The sequence below is a fragment of the Daphnia pulex genome, chromosome 4 (assembly GCF_021134715.1).
Source record: "Daphnia pulex isolate KAP4 chromosome 4, ASM2113471v1".
Lineage (NCBI taxonomy): Eukaryota > Metazoa > Arthropoda > Branchiopoda > Diplostraca > Daphniidae > Daphnia > Daphnia pulex.
This window is the reverse complement of record NC_060020.1, coordinates 7,251,392-7,271,807: the sequence shown is the minus strand read 5'-3', so window position 1 is coordinate 7,271,807 and position 20,416 is coordinate 7,251,392. Positions and strand designations below refer to the sequence as shown.

Sequence of the window (20,416 nt, the reverse complement as noted above, 5' to 3'; positions counted from 1 at the left end):
CAACTGCACTGTTGGATGTCCTTCAGGAGAGGCTATGGAGAAACTGACTGGTCCCACGCAGTAGCAATAAGTTGAGGCGAAACGTCGTCGGTAGTTTGCCCCCGCGTTTCGTTCGCTACTATTCCAGTCACGCAACCCCCCCGGCAACTGTCCGCTACACATCCAACTTGGCACACACAGCTACCGTCGACTAGCAGCAGCCAGTCGGTATAGCGTGTGTGTGTGTGTGTTTGTCTGTCTATGTGCGCTGACTTGCAACTCACGCTTCAACGATTTTGCGTACGGTGTCGTTTGGATCATTCAATCACCACCGCCGCCGGTTGGCCGGGGTAGTATTATATACTAGTCCTTCTATATATGTGACGGAGCTGCTGCTATGTTATTATTATTATTATTATTATGATCGTGTATTCGGCCTCGGTGGCCCCCGCTTCTTTTATTCGATCCGGTTGACAATGGCCGAGCTCAGATGTTTACAGCCGCCGCCGTTAAAAAACACCATCCGCACCACGCAATTTATGGAAGGATCGGAGTTGGAGCGATTGGAGTTGGGCTGGCGGGACAAACTGTTGGATGGAAAACGGATGGCATTTTGATTAGCGTTGAAATGGATGGACGAGGTGTCGAGTCTGTTATTATAGTTACGGCGGATGGATTTGATTTTTCTGGGTTGCGTTCCGCGCTGGGTGCTGCCAGGGGTCGGAACGATGAGGGATCAACAAGAGCAGGTGCTTGCTGGCCGCTGTTTTTTCGGTGGTTCTAAATTGCTATTCCCAACTACCTACTAAGATAATAAGTGGGGGGAAAAAACACAAAAGAAGAAGAAAAAGAGCTACGGAGTAGTCTTTGGAATTAACAAACTAAATGGGGTGAAATTTAGGGAAGAAATAAAAAATAAACTCTCGACCCGTTCGCTCGGGGGTCACTCAAATGTCCAGTGGCTAACATAATGGGGTATATAGAGGAGCAGCCTGGCAGGGATGAAGAAAAAAGAAAATAACACGGAGCCATGCAGCTAACGCAGTTACCTGGAGGGGGCCACGGAGCGACGAGCTCTTCTTCTCCAGTGGAAAAAACGAGCATTTTTCAACTTTACACAAACAAGCCCACAAAAAATAGATATATATACAGTATATATATATATAAGACTTTCTCTCCTCCCCTCCTCCCTCTCCATAACCCCGAAAAAAAAAGTAGAAAAGGAAGAAAACGGTAAAGAAAAAAGATGAAGGGAATGAACGAGGATTTACTGCCATCTAAAGAGGCTCCCTAACGAAGGCGCATATAGAATCTGCCCGTTATTGTGTACAAGGAAAAAAAGAAACCTTTTTTGGGAAACAAATTGGGGTTTCGTGGGGGCGAATTATAGTATCCTTCACTCCTCCCCAACTCACACAGCAGAAGCAGCCGAGAGTGTTTGGGAAAAAAATATAAAAATAAAAAGCCTTCAGAGCGAAAAAATCGACGCACCTGGCTTCTTCTTCTTCTACCTGTTTCCTTTCTTCGTCTTCTTCTCATTTGGCCGCATGATGGACCGCGCGCGCGCGCACGACCATCGCCAATAATAACACACGACCCCCCCCCGGACCAGGTAGACCTGAATAACAAAGAAGGGCGAAAAAAAAAGGTTCAGACTATTTACTATTTCTTCAAATAGATTTTTTTTTTATTCTACTGATATTTCGCATGTAGATGACGAGTGAAACGTATCTGAAGATTCAATCGTTTCTTCGAGATTGTGTTCCGCCGAATATGCGCGGTTGATTTCGATTTTATTTTGGCCGAGATGTGGCGATAATTATTGAAAAAGGTCCGTCGTCGTCGTTCTCGGAGCAGCAGCAGCAGGTGAAAGGGAATCAAATTTTCAAATGGGTTTCTAACTAAATAAGACTGGATATAATGTCTGAAAGCAAAGTAGATGGCGTGTCCTCTATAGAAAGAGGGATGACAAGGAGCAAGGAGGGTATAGAGGGCGTGCGATGGGTGCGCGCGTTGGTTGGTTGGGAGGTCGGCATCGGCAGTCGCAGCTCAGCCCCGGTAGAGTGTAGACGTGAATTGGCCAACGTCGTCAATATAATAACCAACAGCAGTTCAACTCTTCTCGTCGTTTGTGTTGTCGGTTCGGATTTTTCCAACTGTTTTCCTCCCCTCTCTCTTTCCACCCGTCGTGCAAATTCCCGGCCAGTGCAAAAGTTTCCAATACCGTGATTGTTGTTTGATTCATTCGAAAAGAATTTCGCCATGGCTTCCGGTGATGTGGCGAGGTGTCGAAACCTCTGCGCCGCCCTGTTGCTACTCAGTGCCATCCTCCTCGTCCCCGCCGAATCGTCGATGAAGAGCATCGAACAGCTCGTGGTACGTCCAGAATTGCACACACCTGATGGGAAATCTGTCTCGTCATATAAATTGTTCTCTCCTTTTGATTCTGCTGGCTCTCTCTAATGCAATTTTGATTTGCCTTTCGCTCCAGAAATCACGAAGACACCGTGACGCGTCGTCGTCTGAATACGACGTCGAAGCTCTACTCCGCCAGGAAATCACCATCGCCGTCAAGCGCGGTAATTATTTTTTTTTAAAGAAAAAGGCAACTATAGAAGCGAGATGAAAAAAGAAAAAATTGGAAAGAAGAAGAAGAAGAAGTCTGTCGGTGAAGGGGAAATTTAAAACTGGATGGATGAAAAATGAAAATATAACGTCCAAAAAAAGAAAAAGTCGGAAGAACCGGCGGATGAGAAAGTCTTTAGGGGGAAACTTGTTTGAGTTTGAGAAAAATTTTCATCAGCGATTCTGCATGTGAGTGTATAGAGAGGAAAGCGCTTCTGGTGCACTACCTCATCTCTCTCCGGCGTCCGTCTTTTCATCAAAGTTTTTCGGGTGGTGCATGCTGTTGGATGGGTGGCAGTCTGGAGGGGAAAGGCGAGTCAATCAACGCATAGTGTCTTTATTGTTGGCTTCTCCCGCCCCACTCTCTTTGACGTTTCTTTTCGACAACATTATGTTCACACAGTGTCGACTCTGTTAAGAGGTTTTCTTTCCCTCCTCCTTTTTTTCTTTTTTCTTTTGAATCCCGGTGTGTAGACGCGGGATCAGTTGCCGTGAGTGGATGTAGCGGGGGTATATAAGACTAGGTGTATCATCATCTTCTCTCTCCCTCTCGCCAGCGCTGGCGCCCTCAATCCTTTACCTTCTCTAGTACACACACATAGACTGGCGGTGGGGTGGGGTGGGGTGTGATGAACCGAATCGCAATATCTAATGATGGCTAGTGTGTAGATGTACAGACGGAGGAGGCCGTGTGCTTCTCCTTTGGGTTTCAGCCCCAGCACCAGCCAGCCTGTAAGAGAGAGAGAGAGTTTTGCGGTGGCTATTAGGCGATCAATACCATCGCATATATAGCACACACAAGCAAGCAACCAAGGCACTGCTCCTGCTGACTTGTCTCTCTCTCTCTCTTCGTGTGTGTGTACAGACTGTATCATCTTTGTGCGTGGCCATGGCAGCAGGAGAGACTCTCTCTTTCTCTCTCACTCTTGACTGCCTTCCTTATGGAGTTGGTTAGTCGACGTGTATTATTTGGACAAGCTGATGAATCCCGTCTATCTCTCATACAGACAGGGACCAGTCCACTATATATATACTGAGCCAAGGCGTGATGATGACCGGCGAGTAATTACATTTGAAACGGAGCCCGTGAAACCTCCTAATCGACACGCGGGCCCCCAAAAGAATAAAGAAAAAGAAAAATGGGTTCAAAGTTTTTGGGGGAAGGCAACGATCGAACTCGCAACCTTTTGTGGTTGCCCTGGCAGGAGACTAACGGAGAGTATTAGCCTATACTAAAGAAATGGAAAAAAGGACGTCGACCCCCCCGAAAAGAAGTCTTAAACGCCAAAGTCCAAGGTGTTTAGCCGAGTCAGCACGACCTTAAGAGGCCTATGAAAGCGACAGGGAAAATAACATTTGGCTACTTTTCGGCGCCCAGGATATTTCCGCTATGTGAGAACAGTAGTAGCTATACAGTGTAGCCCTTGAGCGAAGGTCCAGCTAGTCTGTCACCCTCTCATGAGGCGTGCCAAAACTGCCGGACGAAGCCACGGCCGTTATATAAGTGGCCGCTTTTCATCGCCCACTTTGACCCTGTGAGCTGCTGCAAACGGAAAGGAATGAGGTACGGCAACGAGTGCGTATTACTGCTCGGCTGCGAAAGGACAAGGAAAATGAAGACAACGTGTGAAAGTGTAGAGTCAGCAATTCCAGCAACTCCAGCCAGCCAGCCAAAGCCAAAGACGTTCCGATAATTGACACTGCGAAATGTCGCATTGGCTCCCACGCGTTCCGGTTTTTTTTTCTATCGGCGACGTTTGAATTTGCAGCTGGTGCTGGGCTCCTCCTTAGAACTCGGTCGGGTTCCTCCCCAGGATCGCCCCGCCGATTGGTAATGGGGAAATGGTTGAAAAGAGACTTAAAGAGGAGAAAAAGAATCAACGTGGAAAGAAAAAAGAAAAGGAAACGACCGCAGAGTAAAAAAAGAAACGAGAGAGAGAGAGAGACGGGTGTGGCCGAATGCGTGTTATAGCCTAGGATTCACGCTGGCATTCGTCCCGCGGGAATCGATCCGGTTCCCCACTTTAACCTTGCACCCGCGGAACACAACCTTAAAAAGAAAAAAAGAAAAAGAAACCAAGTAATAAAAGGAGAAAAGAAAAAAAGAAAACTGTTTGTAGGTTAGCAGAAGAAAAAAGGAGAGGAGGGAAGAATAAGTCAAGATGTCGAAAGAAGAAGAAGAAGAAGAAAAAATATACGTATATAATGAAAAGAAAGAAAAAAAGGAGCGAAGAAATAACACGGAAAATGTCCATTGGCCGGGCGCGTTCAACAAAAGAGACAAGATATTGCAAAAGTGCCGGGATATATAAGAGTGCGTGATTCTGGCAGCGGGTCGTCGCGACTTTTTCCGTGACGACGAAAATCACGGACGTAAAAAGAAGCGAGAAGAAGGCGCTGATGCTGTTTTCTTTGAACAAACGCGACCCATCCATCCCCCCCCCCACCCCTCCATTGTGTTCACGAGTGAAAATTGAGTTATATACACACACGAAGAAAAGAAAAGAGCACAGGCGCATTGACGACAATCCAGCTGACAAAAGAGGCATCGGACATTCAGCTCGTTGCCTTATATATATAGCTATAGTGTGTACCTTTTGATGTAATGAGGGCGCAGAAGAAACAATTGCAAAGTCGAAAAATATAGTTGCAAAAGGAAGAAAGAGAATCCGACTACAAACACACACACGGCACGGAACGGTACGGTACGGCCTTTTAGATTTGACATTTGATCCGCCTAATCCGACAACGTCCATCATATCGACTTGGATGGAAACGCTGTCGAAACAAGGCAGCGCGCGTAATCAATCCCCATGTATATATAGCTTTGAAGCTAATGAAGCGACCCAATTATAAGATGAATAAATGTCATTTTTTTGTCATCCTCTCCATTACTGATGTGACATGTCGTTTTGGGCCGTAATGGCGCACTGTCATTAGATGGATAGGCGAATTTCACGATGCCTCTCTCATTAAGCGACGATCGGGTTTCAAAGAAGACCCGTTAGTCTATAGCGAATTTGATTGTGAGACTAAGAAATACGAGACGTAATAAAATAGGAAATAAAGGCCCTTTTATTAGGAAAATGATATAGTCAGCCATATAATAGAACTATTCGTACTGTAATGCCTCACAAGTTGGTCTGAATTTCAGACTTTTATCGGTATTTTTTGTGTTTTTTGGAAGGTTGCTCGGCTATGCATATTTTATGGGAGCCGATCGTGTACATATCCAGTTAGTGGATTCAGCATACGACAAGATACGACGACACAAAAGAACAATAGAACCGACTGTTAGTGTCTATGGAGTATTACTAGTACAGCAAGTGCTGCATGCATGTCTGTTGCATTGTTGTCGTTTGAGAGTAGAATTCGTGAGGGGGTGCAAGACAATGAAATCGAATTACAAGTGAAAAGGAACAGGACTGACATAAATGACTGATGATTGCTTTGTTTGTTATTATTGAACGATTACAGATTCATGCAGCAGTCTGTTTTGCGGCCGCGGACGCGAGTGCCAGATGAACTCACAGGGTCACCCGGAGTGCGTTTGCGTCAGGAAGTGCCGCCGACATCACAAATTAATCTGCGGTAAGAACAAGGGGGAAAAGATTAAAAATGCTAATTAGTTTAATCAATTTAGAGCCTTTGAAAATCTCATTTGCATTCGTTTTCTATTCTCTCTAGTTCTTTTTTGTCAAGTTTTAATAATAAATGGCATAATCATGTTTGTTTAACATAACATTTGGGCGCTAAATTTTGAATTGATTGCGAATTTGTTATTTTTTTTTTCCTAGGCACGGACGGAATTCTTTATTCCAGCCACTGCGAGCTGCACCGGTCCGCTTGCTTATCCAATCAGCCCATCGCTATCGATCACACTTACCTCTGTCTACGTCGGAGAGGTAAAATAACAAAACGAATATCCCAAAGAAATACAAAAAGAAAACAAATTGCAATTAGTGAAACTGCTCGCCGCTTATTGGTCTGCGCCGCCCGGAATGCAATATATGTAGGCCTACCCTGAGAAAATGGCGTTCCGTATATAACGACAAAGACGCACATATACTTCTCTATCTTCACGCCACGGTGTTTTATGTATACGGGCTAAGTTTGTTCACGGGGAGAAAAGAGGGGGTGGGGTTGCAGTCATTAGGTGCGAGTGTTGACTATGCCGTGAGTTATGGTTATCGAGCACGGACGCTGCCGGAGGCGACGGCGCCGCTTGGCACGCGCTTCCGCTTTACTTTTCTATATCGAGCGGCGCGGTGAAAGAAGCAGAAAATGGCGCAACTCAAATTTTCTGTCGTCCCTTTTTTCTTCCTTTTTATTTCATTTGATTGTTGTTGCACACACTGCCATTGTTGTGTTTGCGCTTATGCCCTTGTGCACACGCACCCGCTACCATTCAGTCAGTTTTGAATGCGTGCGATTTATTCAAAGACCGGCGCTAGAGAGTTGGAATAATTCGGAACCACTTTCTTCTTTCCTTTTCCTTCTTCTATTTGCCCTTCCAGGAGAAACGAGTTATGTACTGCTGCTGTGCTGTACTGTAATGCAAGAACCTTTTCTGCCATTCCAGGGGCCCTCATATATGTACGACCATCGAGTAAAGAGGATTCGTTGTAACTGTAACTCCATTTCTCAAGCGAAAGCAATTTCTTTTGTGGAAATTGCTTGTCGTGTTTCGTTCAGCGGTAGCCCGGTAATCGGTCGGCGTCCGGGTCGCGTGCCACGTTCCTTTTTTGTTATTATTATTTTTTCATTTATTTTTTTTTTGCGCTGCGTAACGAGAGAGTCCAGCGGGCGATATATAGTTGGCCAGCCAGCAGCCAGTCTGTGTAATAATAAGGGCACGACATGAGACGTCGGGCGGGGGGTTTTCCTCTATCTGGACATCACGTGCTTTATTATTTCGATGATATAGCATCATCATCATCAGTGAGAGCTTTCGTTGAAGCGTATATACATATAGAACTCGTGATGTATTATATACGGGGGGCTGGACCAGCTCGCGTTCTCTCTTGCGGTCGCTATCAACATCCGCGATCGAAGTGATCCATCAAAGCGCGCGCGGGGCACGGTCCGCGCTCCACCGCTCCTGCGGAGAGGGACGTAACCGCCGCAAAAGAAGAAGAAGTTATTCCCTTTTTTATTCATTTATTTTTTTTTTGTAAGGCGCACACACAGCCGGTGCAGCAGCGTACATATACATAATAATCTAAGAAAAGAAGAAGAATAGGTCTAATGGATATTTTGGACGTTCTGTACATACTATATCTAATACGCGATTCAAATATTTTCACGGCGTATCCTTTTGTGCGGTTAGAAGGCAACAAAAGCAGCGGCGATAGCAGCAGCAGCAGCAGCAGCAGTCCTATCTCCAACGAAGATGATGGAGTCCAGCAGCAGCAGCAACATTCTGTGAAAAGTGACAGAAACAGTTGGACAACGGCCACGGTCCAGTCGACTTTCTCCGTTGAGACATCAGTCGCCGGATCGGTTGACTCGTATTCGATGATATCCACGACGTCAGAGACGGACCAGGCCGAGCCGCATGCCAGGAGTAGCAGCAGCAGCACCAGTCAGTCGGAGCCGCTCCCAATCGATTCCTTCTTGACGCCAGCTTCTTCTTCAATCTGCTCCCAACAAGATTACGAAATCCTCAAGGCAAGTCTCTTCTCTTCTTCTTTTTTTTCTAGCTCTGTGTACTATAAGAAGCGCGCCAGCAACAAGGAAGAAATTCGACAGCACGCATCATCTTATTGGCTCCCGATGGCTGGCCTGCCTAGCTGGATGGATGGATGCTTTTATCCATCACCATGGAGGGAAGAAAAAGTGTCAGCTGTTTAGTTTCTCAGAGTCGAGTTTCGTTTTTTTTTCTTGATTCTTTGTTGGCCCTTTTTCGCTATCCCGTTCCATTCCATCATCATCCCGTTGGTTCACGCCTTTCCTTTGTACACACAGGACAACTTATTGTTGTATAATCACGCCCGGCTCTCGTCCATGGAAGACGGACACAGCAACGCCGGAAGCAAAGACTACCTGGTCAGTCTCATGTTCAGCCACTACGATCTCAACAATAACGGATTACTCGAAGCACAAGAGCTGTCCAAGGTATACTATACACAGCATATCGATCCTCCTACTATATAGAGCTGCTTCGCCCTCTCCCCATTTCTTTTTTTTCTTTTCCCCATTTCACTCCTGGCGCATTATTCAAATGATACCCGCCAGCAGCAGAGTTCCCGGTTTCCCAAAGCAGCTTAGAGATGATTGAAATGTGGAACGCTATCCTTCTTCTTCTTCTTTTTTTCCTATACTGTGTTATTGTTATTTTTCTTCGTCTCTCTCTCTCCCCTATAGACGTTTGAGGATGAACATCTTTCTCAGCTGTCCAAAGAGTGTTCCTTGTCGGACATGTTGGCCTACGATGACGTCGATCACGACACCCATCTCAATCTCAACGAGTTCTACGCCGCCTTCAGCAAGCTTTACAGTAAGCCCCTATCGTCTCTTTCTTTCTATTCTCTCTCAGTGCCACTCTCGGCCGATGCTGTCGTCTAGACTTTTCACTCTCTCTACATTTTCTACTTACTTACAAGGCAGAGCCATTTAGAACTGCGAAAAACATGCATAAATGTACTAGATGTTGATGTTTGTGTGTGCGCTGTTGGATTGTGATGGCGGAGCGCGGAATTGAAAACAAATCTACCGACATCAGTTTTCTTTTTTTATTCATCTATCTTGCTGGCTGCTGCGCTCCCGTGTCTCTCCGGTTTATCCGCCGCGACACACGACAACATTTTACGCCTGTCAAATCATTTTGAAAACGAGACAAGCCGTCGTCTTGGGTTATTTACTTTATCTTGTCTTTTCCCGTTTTGTTCTTTCTCTTTCTTTCTCTTGGTTCTCGCTTTTATGCGCGATCCAGCTCTGCTGCGCCTTGGCGAGAGAGAGAGAGGGAACGACGGGCTTTTGAGTCGTCGTTTCGCATTCGCAATGAGACAGGCTTATGCATAGATATAGAACGACACAGTGTGCGTCTAGACCGTTTGATCTATACACGATGTGCGCTCTGCGGGAGCACACCGGAGCCCCCGCAACTTTCTTATTTTCCGTGCCGGCGCTGGATATGGCAGAATAATAGCCGTCAAGGCGCACAGCACAGTCACGTAATAGCGACAGATAGCGTTGCCATAGCGACGATGGATGGCTCTATACATATACTGCTGTGGTGTATGTTATACCTAAGATAGGGCAAATTTCACCTTCTTTTTCTAGGCCATTTCCCCTTTTTCTTTGTTTTTTAGCGGAAGTTGGATCCTGTGATGTGTGTAGACATTGCACACTGCTTATGGACCTCCTTATTTAGTTAAGACTCCAGTTGGTGTTGTGTTGTGATGGTGTGGCGACATTCTCAGCTGGGCGGAGAGTGCGGCGTGGGTCGTGTCGTCGTCACCTTTGTGTGTGAAGAGAAAAAAAAGAGTCGAGGTCCGCTGGCTTGATGGCCAAAATTTCAATTCCGGCTGTTCTCGGCTTTCTCTCGTTTGATGTCTTTCCGGATTCCGGAGAACAAAGAGAAAATAGGAACAGCAGGCGAATATGAGATGCGTCTTGGCTTTCCTGGTAAACAGCTAGGCGAAATAAAGGGTGGGGGAAACGGGCGCGGATCAGACCCAACAACAAGAGGAATATATAAGTTGGCCGGTAATCCCCTTCTTCCTATTTTACACATATGTTTCAGACAGTTCTAGTAGCTAGTAGGCCTCTTCAAGACATTCTCTCCCCGGGAGGAGCGTGTGTGAGGGAATCTGGACAGTTAGCGAGACGCCCCCGTTTCTGGTCCTTTTCTTTGAGTCGATTTCACGGATCGTAAATCATCAGAGACAAAAAGAAAGTCTGTGCCGCGCGCACGAAAGAGCCAACGCCAGTCGTACATGTATATAGGGGGGTTCTGTTAGATGTGTAGATATAGGAATGGGCCTACATGTAGCCAGTCAACCGCGAAACTGATAATCTCAGACTTGTCCGCGTTCAAATATAGACTTTATATTCCCGCATGGATCACGTTGTTGAGCACATCAGCCGCGCCTTTCTGCTCCGACACTTTTTTCTTTTTTTCGTTATATTTGTTCTTTTTCTTAACAGACTTTTTTTCTCTCTCTCCTCGAGTTACTCCATTCAACTTTCCTCCTTCTAATCTTTGATTCGTCAATTCTTTGGCCTTTCGTTTTGTCTGGTGCGCCAGAGCGCTGGCCATTTTCCTCCATCGTATGCTGGCGCTTAAGTAGGTGCCGAATAATGGAGCTCCTCGGGCGGATTGAATTGACGCGCTTCTGCTTGAAATTCAATATCGGTCGGGATATATGTGAGTATAGACGAGGGGAATAAAAGAAAGCAAATAAAAGGGCCAGCCAAGTAAAATGATGAGAGAAGGAAGAAAGATATGCAAAGGGATAAAAGGTCGAATATGATGATGAGAACTATCCAGGGAGGTTTTGTCTAGCTGGAAAGTTTAAGAAACGAGAGAGCGTTGATTTCGTTTGCCGATCCCCGTGGTCCTTTCCTTTCGCTCTCTAACGTAGTCATAGTGATTCAACTTTGAACGAGTCAAAATAAAAAGTACAGACCCAATTTGTTTCGGTGTGTGTGGAACTGGTAAAGAGGCTCCGGTTGTTATATACTATATAAAATCACGGCCTAAAAAAAAGAAAATAAGACGAGAGAAAAAGCAATTTTTCTCGCTTGTTTGACGAAGGATTTCTACTTCCTTTTGATGTCGTGTGTGCTGTTTACATGCGACTATCCAAACATCTCTGGCGTCTATCGCTCGGCTGTCGCTCCAATCAATTTTTAAAAGACGTTGACATTTTTCCATTTCTTTTCTCGTGTGTGTAGGCGTATCTGTTGTGTCGCTGGACAAAGCCCTGGAATTGAATCAAGTTTCGGCCCGAGTTGGCGACAATATCGAGATCAAGTGCGACGTGACGGGATCGCCGACACCTCCGATCGTTTGGCGGCGGCACGGACTGGACTTGGCCCAGTTGGCCGAAGACGAGCTCAAAGTCTTCCCCGACGGAGCCCTTTACATTAACAACGTCCGGCTCATTCACGCCGGCAACTACACCTGCCACGCCCAGCGCAACAAAGACGTCGTCCAAACGCACGCTCTCCACGTTCACAGTACGTAACAACTGGTCCTTTTTTTCTTTTCTTATTTGCTTATGTCCATCTCTTATATTTTCTTATTTCTCTTATTGTACTCGTTGCCCAGCCCAGCCCAAACCAAATAATATCCCGTCCGTTCAGTAAAGGCAGGAGTCAACCGCGACGGAATAGTATATAGTTATTGTTGTTGTTTGTTGTTATTGTGTCCCGAGGCCAGCGTCACAATGGCCGCGATGTGGGGGATAAGGGGGAGTAGGTCATTGGTTTGCTGGTCGGGGTGGCCGGCGTATTGCATTGCACATCTTCGGTGGATCACGCTAGCTGTAGTGCTAGCTGCCTATACACTAGAAGAAATTGCGTAACAAATGGGAAGACGTAGACAAGTAGAATTTCAGATTCCTTCCTTTTTTTTATTTAAATAAAAACATGGAGGTTTGTACACGGAGAGCCCCACCCTCGATCATATCATTCAAGATGGATCGATGTTTACAACGGCTCTTAGATAAAACCTCAACCCTCCCTCAAAATATAATAAAGCCGTTTGCGTGCTGCGTACAGCAATGGGGAAGTTTGTCGAATCCTAATAATACTCAAAAGAAGAAGAAAAAAAGTCGCCCCATAGTTACTTACTGGATGTGACTGCTTTGCATACGTAACGAAGCCAATCAAGCGAATCCACCAACTTTTTTTCTCCCCCCAACCCCACCCGTCAGCCCGCCCCCCTCCTTCTCTCCCTTCGTTGGCTTTTCCTGGATCTGGTCTATTGGAGGAGGTAACTATTGATTTGTCAGCTGATTCACTTTAGGGATCCACACAAAAGTGAGGGGGGCTGTGACGTTGCAGCGACTGCTGCTGCTGTGTGCAACTTGACTAACTTTTCGTGTTTGTTTTTTTGTTTTTTTCTTTCTCGTTGCTGTTGTTGTTTCCTGCCGGGTCTTTCCTTCTTCTTTCGTGTCTTACAACCGAACAGCTTTGCCCGAAGTTCGCGTGACACCGCGGATACAATCGCGCCGGCCTGGGGACGACAGCCTGATGAAATGCCACGCCGTAGGAGTGCCTTTCCCAAAAGTAAGTTGCCGGCAACTCATTTATTCATCAGCCCGGTACTATATACATCGCCCGTCGCCCGTCTCCTGTTTTATTGAGTAGATTTAGACGTACTGCTGCCGAGGCCCAAAAGGCAAAAGGGCTGATGATGTGCTAGACTGATGCTGATGCCTGTCACAGCTTACATATGTCTAGGTTTTTACGGTGTGCACTCGTCAGCTGGGCTGGCCGATCTAGCCGCTCGGCGGGCAGGCGGGCGGACGGGATTTCGATCAATAACTCGGTGTAGGCTACTGTATACACACCACACACACACACACACACTGTTGTGTGTGTATATACACACAGTAGATTCTCTGCTGCTTCTCCGTGTATATATTTATAGCGTGTGCATATACCTGGACAGCCTTGGAGACATCGATCGGTTTGTCCCTGTCAATAGATAAATTGTCGTCGTCCCTCGGCTGGTTCTGTTTGCGGGAGACCGCACACACACATGCGTCCAGGCTGCGCATATAATATATATACACAAGTGACATGCACGGAGGACCTGAGCTGGCCTGTGTGTTTTAAAATTGATTGTCTTGTTTTTTTCTTTTCTCCCTCCTTTTTTGTGGGGGCGTTCATCAGGTGGAGTGGCTCAAGAACGACGAGCCGCTGCGGAGCAGCGCCGGCGAGCGGATCGAGTCGATCGGCTCTTACAGCGGACTGAAAATCCACTCCATCAACTTTGCCGATACGGGGGCCTACATGTGCCAGGCCAGCAGCATCGGAGGACTCGCCCGCGACATTTCTTCTTTAGTCGTCCAAGATGACTCCACGCCCAGTAGGTTTCCGACGTCACGCCCTCATTTTTTGTTTTTCTTTTTCTTCTTTTTCTTATTATTTTCCTTCGTCTGATGGATGCGCACTGCTGCTGTGTGTGGGTTACGTGCGCTGCTGTCGAGGCCAGCACACGGCCGTCATCGCTGCTCGGCGTGATTAGATCTCGCTTCGTTACCGAACGCATTGTCGACCAAAAAGAATCTAATCAAGCTCTTTTGTTTATTTCCCTTTTGTATCTGTCTTTTTTTGTTTCTTGTTTCTTGTTTCTTCTTCCTGCCCGGCTCCTTTTGGATGGAACACACCAGAAGAAAGCAGCCTGCTGAGCGAGAGCAATAAGAAGTTTTTCGTCTTTCATGATTGGGGTGTTTCCGTCTACGAGCCGCAGAACTGTCGGCTGCTACACATGATCCAGTCAACGGACATCATGCCTGGAACGCAAGTAAGCACTCTATATAGACTTGTACTATAGACTTCTAGCAGCAGCAGCTCCTATACTACTACTATTACCGTCCATATAACCAAGTCAGTCTGGCGGAGGGAAAAAAGACACGCGGGAGGCCAAAAAAGAAATGGATGGAATAGACAGATAACATGAGACCGCAACCGAAATATAAAAAGAAAAAAAAGAAAAGAGACTTTTTCTCTTCTCTCCTGTTCGTATTGACATTCCCAGTGCACCACAACATCGTTCACGAGCCGCATTATATCCCCCCGTCGTCCCTGTACACATATAGCGCCGCCTCGATGGATGTGTACATATTTTCGACGCTCGCGGTAGATTCGTTTTATATTGGCTTTTGCTGCTCTGCTATCTATACTCAAACTGATGATGTAGCGCAGCTGGAATTGTCACGGACTCGAGTCGCGGCGGGACACGTTGGGGAGTTGTTCGACTGGATTGTGCTACATCCATCTCTCTCTCTCTACCACCGTTGTGCGGCTCATGACAGTCGATGCTTTGACACAAAGAATATTGATAGAGTGCAAAATGCGCGCTGTGCCACAGCAGCCATATCTCTTAACCATTCCAAAGTCGTCGTCGAGTCGTTCTCGATTCATTTCATGTCGATGGCAGCCACTCCCGCTTATATGCAGCATTCCGCTAGATGTGTATAACTATATAGACGGAGGCATTATCGGTTATGGCCTAGTCTGTATATGTCATATCATGTCTTGTGTGCTGTTTATAGGACTACGTTTGCGGCTCCAAGGGCGTCAACTGCAGCTGGGGACGTGCCATCGCCGTGGCGGATCGCTACATCTACGTCACGCAACCCAACAAAGACCGCGTTCTCGTCATCAGCAACATACAAATGGTCGTCGTTGACGTAAGTTTCATACGGCCATTTTCTTTTTCTTTCTTTCTTTTTACGGCTGCTGCTGCTGCATGGCTTGGCGTTCTTTTCGGCGCTTTTGTTTGACTCCCAAATAGCCATCGGCAGCAGAGCACTAGAGAGAGAGAAAGAAAGAGTTTATTATACTGCGCCCCGCCATCATCATCATCATTCTGGTCCTTTGTCCGTTTTCTTTTTTGACGAGTGCAGGTCATCATGACCGATCGATACCCGGTAGACATCTTTTACGTGGAACATCTGGACCAGGTCTGGATCGTCAATTGGCGAGATGAGGAGGATCACGGCGTCAAGACGATCCAGGTGATTCGCGAAGCCAGTCAGAAGAAGAAGCACCACACCGTTCATCCGGAGCCGATCGACGGCCACTTTGATTTGGTTTATTCGCTCTTCATTCCGCCCATGCAGGTTCGGTTTCCTTTCTTTCTTTTTTTTCCTAATCCGTTTAATATACCATGTCCAGCAGCACAATATATAATATCTCATACATTTTGCTCACTTCCGGGAACGGCAGGAGTACGGGCATCGTTACAAGTACGGCTACGTATCGCATACCAATCAGCGCGGCCTTTACAAACTGAGTCTGCCAGCCATGAAGTATGTCAAAGCCATCGATTTGGCTCCGTACAACTGCGTCCCGCGCTCACTCCAGTACTCTTCTTTATGTAAGTTTCACTCGCCAACTCTCTCTCTTGCTGTTCGGCCAATTATCTCTTGGCGGGCTAACTGATAGCGCAATCAATACCGTTCATCTCTCTCTATCTCTATCTCTATCTGTGCTATACCCAATCAGATGGCCTCGTTATCATGGAGTGCGAAGAGCCCGTCACCAGACGACCAACCGGTCAGATCGTCATGGATTACCTGACAGACACCGTCCTCAGTCACAAAGTGACTCTGCTCGGCCAGCCGTACATCACTCCCGACAGCCGCATCGTCGTCACGGTTCATCGTGAAAAGACCAGTGTCACCCTCATCGTCCAGCACACCACAGGTATCGCGTTTCTATCATATGTGTCCTGTCCTTATGTGTTGATTTCAACCGGAAATCGTGAAATGCCACACCTGGGTGAGACATTACAACGTGGGAATTTGTTTTGTTGGTTTTCTTTGTGACACTATAGAAGACGGGCTGAAATTTGCCTTTGACGTGCGAACAACTTTGAACGTCAGTCACGTTATCTTTCATCCGTCGACCACATCGCACAGCTACGACCTGTACGCGACGTCGGCCGACAAGGGGGACGTCCTCTTCCTCAATCTGGAAGCAGGTGAGACCATTTTTCCCCACTAGTTTCAAATTTTTATATGAGCCCGCGAAAATAAGAAAAAAATTGAATTTTCAAATTTGTGCTTCGCAGGAAAAGTTGATATCATTACGGGAGTGGGTAAACCACTGGACAGTCACTTGAGCGAATGGGGTGCCCCAAATCGCCCGATTGCCAGCGCCGGCCTTTTCGGTACCTACCTGATTAGTCCAGCCAACGAAGCCATTTTTGTCATCAACGGAGACACGCGCACTGTCAACTGCGAAATCGGCGGATTGGTGCACCCGCGACACGTCAGCTGGATCAATTCCCGGCCGTGAGTCCATCCCCCGAAAACCCGATCTCTCGATCATCACGAGTTTTGAGCTCTGCATAAATCTGCCGCAAAATGTATGGCGCGCGCATCACAAGTTGGTCGTTAATTCGAAGATGAAAAAAAAAAATACTTATAAATTGTATAACTCTTTCTCTTTGCTATATTTTGAATTGATCCCGTCTATCAGATATTTAATTCTAAGTCACTTTCTTATTTCTTTATCGTGTGCAAAAAAAATAATGGAAATGCAATTTTTTTTTAAATAATTAAGTTGAATTCACCTCATAATTATCACTTTGATGTGTTGGCCCAAGTCGTAGAATTTTTATTTTTAATTATTTTTTGAAATTCTCGATTTATTTTTTCGACTTCATCTTTCCCAGACGGAGTTGCTTTTTCAAAAAAGATATATCAGTCAGTCATGAAGTCCTCCTGATTGCCGTATGAAATTTGCATCTCCTCGTAGCACGGCTATTCAAGTCCTACATCGTAATACTATATTACTCTCAACAAATCCATCACGTTCATTATACTATTTTGTCTAGAATAAAAATTGGATTGGCATCTGTTTGATAATACTACATAATAAGATACCGATTGGTTTATAACAAGTTTGCGTCCCTGCTGGAAACTTGAACACACACACACACACACACCGGCATCTCTCATTCGTTCCAACTTTTCACTCATTTGTACAACACACTAATTGGTATATTGCTAGTAGAAAGTCCGTGTACGGAAAACAAAGCCACACAACTGTCCATGGGCATTGGTATATACCATCAAGTCTAATTACATATTGATATATTGGAATGAGGTGGATTTCGCGTGTCTTAGACGTGTGAAATCGGCAGAATCAACAGCGTGACCGCATTCGTAAAAATAGTATCGAAGCGCGTGGTCCACATCGATCGAAATGGAAAGCAAAGAATAGACGGCCTGGGCTGTTATAATAAACAGTGACATTGATGAAATCGTAACAGCCGAAATCCAGGTGTTTTTGAACGGACGGACTTCTTCGCTAAAACAAGAAAAAGCTAGAGAATGCCCACGCCCTTTTGTGGTCCGTTTCGCTATATCGTATGTTTTGTGTGCTGTGTAATAAGCTGACGCGCTCCCATATTGTCCACTCTTGTATGTTGGCCTGTATAGTGTATCGTCCGAACAATACATTTCTAACTTAAAAAACAAACAACCAATACTCGTCGATATTAAGCGGAACACGCGAAATGTAATCTCCTGGAACCCGCGAAAAATATAAACATGACGGTTGGGCACTGTGAGAAAGCGAGATACCAATGAAGCACCAAAAGAGTGACACGGGGTCTTTCAAGTGTATGTCCGGGTGATTGATATATACTTGCATTTCAACCATTTCAATTATCCTACAAAGGTGTGACTTCAATAATATCATCCTTGAGGGTACTGCTGTCGCCATTCGCTTGAGCTGTCGCCTCACCTACAGAAATGGAACGTTCAATTTTTGTTTTGTGTTCAAGACAATGGCAACAATTTCTAGTCAGAGGTGTCGAGTTGACCTTGTTCCGATCGAGTCAACATCAATCTTTTATGTTCAAGTTTCTTCAACACCAGGTGGTAGACCACCAGGTATAAAATGGCCACCGACCCAGCAACCATACTGAGCAATAGATATGTTGACCGAATTCCATAGGACGATATGAGAAGACTTCCGACAGATGTGCCGATTCCTCTACCTATTCACGGATTGACAATACGCAATTAGTAGTATTGTTGCTTTATTTTTGTATAAGTGTTGAAAGTTATAAACTCACCAAGACCGAATGCGGCTGCAGAGAAAATTCCATTGAGCTATAAATACCGCAATGAATTCTCGATTAAAATTTCATTCTTGTTACATTCATAGAAAAACCACTACTATTAATTATTTTACGAACGGATGCCAGCATTCCGGGCGGTGCTGCAGCTGCACAATAATAGCTGCCCGTGACGATTCCAAGAAATCCGCTAAATCCCTCCAATGATTCGGTAGCAATCAAAATCCAAGGGTTCCTGCGAAAAGCAAAAAAGCGCTTCGTCGTTTAATAATTCATATTGGCACGTTATTATGACACAGCGGTACTCAACTGTAGAAAATAAAAGACGGCGAATCGAATCGAGTAGAGCGCCAATCCGAGGGCTACCGTGTTCGCCTCTCCCAAGCGATCAATAATCGGTTTCGCAACAGATAAAGAAATCACGGCGCTGATTCCGTTACAACTGGTAGCAAGCCCTGGAACCAAAAAGCAAACAATATATCCCCGTGTCAGAATTTTGTCTTATACAAGCAACGAAGATATGTATTGATTATTCAACCGTAAATAGTTTTAGGCGCAATCAGTTCTGCATCGACGTAGACGCTGAGAAACGTCAAGTGAAATCCCATGCCTTCGGAAAATGTGTCACATGGTTAGAGCTTTATTCAGAAGAAAAAGGACGAGCCGGAAAGACTTTGAGACACAATACTCACAGGCACCCACGAAGATTTCGACAAAAAGGAAGACGTCGACGTCAATCATTCCAATAACGCTTTTGGCTGTAGAAATTATTGATTGCTTGTTCTTTTGAACGTCAATTTCCAGGCGGTAGATGATCGGCATCAGAATCACAACAAATCCGGCACTGATGTAGAATGCGATCGAATAATCCGTGTAGCCTGGAAATCAATCGAAAATTTAGAAATATTCACCGTCTCTGTATATACACGTCGTAGTGGCAGCACCTAATTTCTCTGAAATAGCGTCAATCAAGAGTCCGCACGTCAACGGGACAATGATTGCACTCAGTGACCCTGCCATTTTCTGCTGGCCAAAATCTGCTCCGTGTTTCTTGGAGATCGCGAGCCCGGCAGCATCCAGAAGCTTAATGAATCAAAATTTGTTCAGTACACATAATTATTCATCAGATGAAGTGCAATTAATTGTTCACCGTGAGGGTGGCATCCAAGAATAAAAAGCCCAGGATCCGAATTAACAGCAAGATTGGGAAAATGTATTCACTTGGCACAGCGGCGGCGGTGGAGCTAACGACGGACGTCAGTGCTGGGCCGCTAGCCAACTGAATGGTCTCGTTAAGTTCGGCCACGTGAATTTTGTGAGCCGACTCGAGCCAAAGGAGCGGCAAGTGAATGAACCCCGTCAAGAATCCAGCACCAATTATAATCGCCTTGTAAATTCCCAATTTATCGGCCACGAATCCTGTTCCGTTTCGTGAAATATTTGTTAATACTCGAGGCAAATTTATTTAAGCTGAGCTTCGATGCTGAATAAACCTGTAACGATAGGTCCCAGTGTGGAAATAGCCGTGGCACACATGAAGATAATGGATAGCTGTTGGTAATTGATTATATGGGTAACGATGATGGAGATATAAGGCATTGACGAGTATAAGCCTTCTCAGTGAACAAAAGATAAGTGAATAACATTCGCACAAGATCAATATTTCCTAATTTAAAAAAAAAACTTACATGCGTAAACGAGAAAGTAGCTGATTTTCAATTTTAGCAATTCAGGGTTTATAGGGAAAATGGCTGATTTGATTCGACAAAAAACGGTTTCCATGTTATTGGCTAAAATTTGTTAATATCGACCTGCGCTATGACTGTTCGACCAACTTTCCTGAGGTACACTTCACGAGTAAAATCGTTTTATTGACTCGTTTTCAGCTGGTGCGCTCATGGGAATAGCGTGCGATTGATGCGAACTCACGTCAAAACCGATTGCAACACAACAACAGAGATATAATATTACCGCGGGTATGAAGTCCGCATTTAGAATTTCCGTCGAATCATTGATTCCTTGCTGAATAATACTTGG

General features: G+C 45.5%; 2 protein-coding genes across 4 annotated transcripts; one reads left to right on the top strand and one right to left on the bottom strand.

Annotated features, from left to right (window-relative positions):
- The first annotated feature begins 1,964 nt into the window (after nt 1-1,964).
- Nucleotides 1,965-17,147, top strand: LOC124191921 (follistatin-related protein 5-like). 3 transcript variants are annotated; one of them, XM_046584968.1, is made up of 17 exons: nt 1,965-2,355; nt 2,471-2,558; nt 6,082-6,195; nt 6,402-6,509; nt 7,934-8,274; nt 8,572-8,721; nt 8,971-9,103; nt 11,506-11,790; nt 12,746-12,843; nt 13,453-13,648; nt 13,953-14,086; nt 14,838-14,975; nt 15,192-15,407; nt 15,514-15,664; nt 15,793-15,993; nt 16,124-16,270; nt 16,361-17,147. In XM_046584968.1, exons 1-17 carry the CDS (start codon nt 2,242-2,244, stop codon nt 16,585-16,587), a joined length of 2,841 nt encoding a protein of 946 aa, XP_046440924.1. In that variant the 5' UTR covers nt 1,965-2,241; the 3' UTR covers nt 16,588-17,147. The 3 variants fall into 3 exon arrangements, with proteins under 3 accessions (XP_046440924.1, XP_046440925.1, XP_046440926.1); XM_046584969.1 differs by having other exon boundaries at nt 2,001-2,355; nt 7,937-8,274; XM_046584970.1 differs by having other exon boundaries at nt 2,001-2,355; nt 13,956-14,086.
- LOC124191922 (major facilitator superfamily domain-containing protein 6-A-like) lies at nt 16,919-20,294 on the bottom strand. The gene is made up of 11 exons (XM_046584971.1): nt 20,068-20,294; nt 19,873-19,992; nt 19,530-19,798; nt 19,324-19,462; nt 19,072-19,257; nt 18,918-18,989; nt 18,690-18,834; nt 18,500-18,614; nt 18,377-18,413; nt 18,122-18,298; nt 16,919-18,042 (listed from the first exon to the last, which is right to left on the bottom strand). The coding sequence occupies exons 1-11, from the start codon at nt 20,159-20,161 to the stop codon at nt 17,969-17,971; spliced, it is 1,428 nt and encodes a 475-aa protein (XP_046440927.1). The 5' UTR covers nt 20,162-20,294; the 3' UTR covers nt 16,919-17,968.
- Nucleotides 20,295-20,416: the final 122 nt, after the last annotated feature.

Bases quoted from the DNA above. Each gene is read 5' to 3' on its own strand.
- LOC124191921 (XM_046584968.1), top strand. From the start codon at position 2,242: ATGGCTTCCGGTGATGTGGCGAGGTGTCGAAACCTCTGCGCCGCCCTG. The intron at 2,559-6,081 runs GTAATTATTTTT...GAACGATTACAG, and splicing joins CACCATCGCCGTCAAGCGCG to ATTCATGCAGCAGTCTGTTT. The intron at 15,994-16,123 runs GTATCGCGTTTC...GTGACACTATAG, and splicing joins CATCGTCCAGCACACCACAG to AAGACGGGCTGAAATTTGCC.
- LOC124191922 (XM_046584971.1), bottom strand. From the start codon at position 20,161: ATGGAAACCGTTTTTTGTCGAATCAAATCAGCCATTTTCCCTATAAAC. The intron at 18,615-18,689 runs GTTGAGTACCGC...TGCTTTTCGCAG, and splicing joins GCCGTCTTTTATTTTCTACA to GAACCCTTGGATTTTGATTG. The intron at 18,299-18,376 runs GTGAGTTTATAA...ATCCGTGAATAG, and splicing joins TGCAGCCGCATTCGGTCTTG to GTAGAGGAATCGGCACATCT.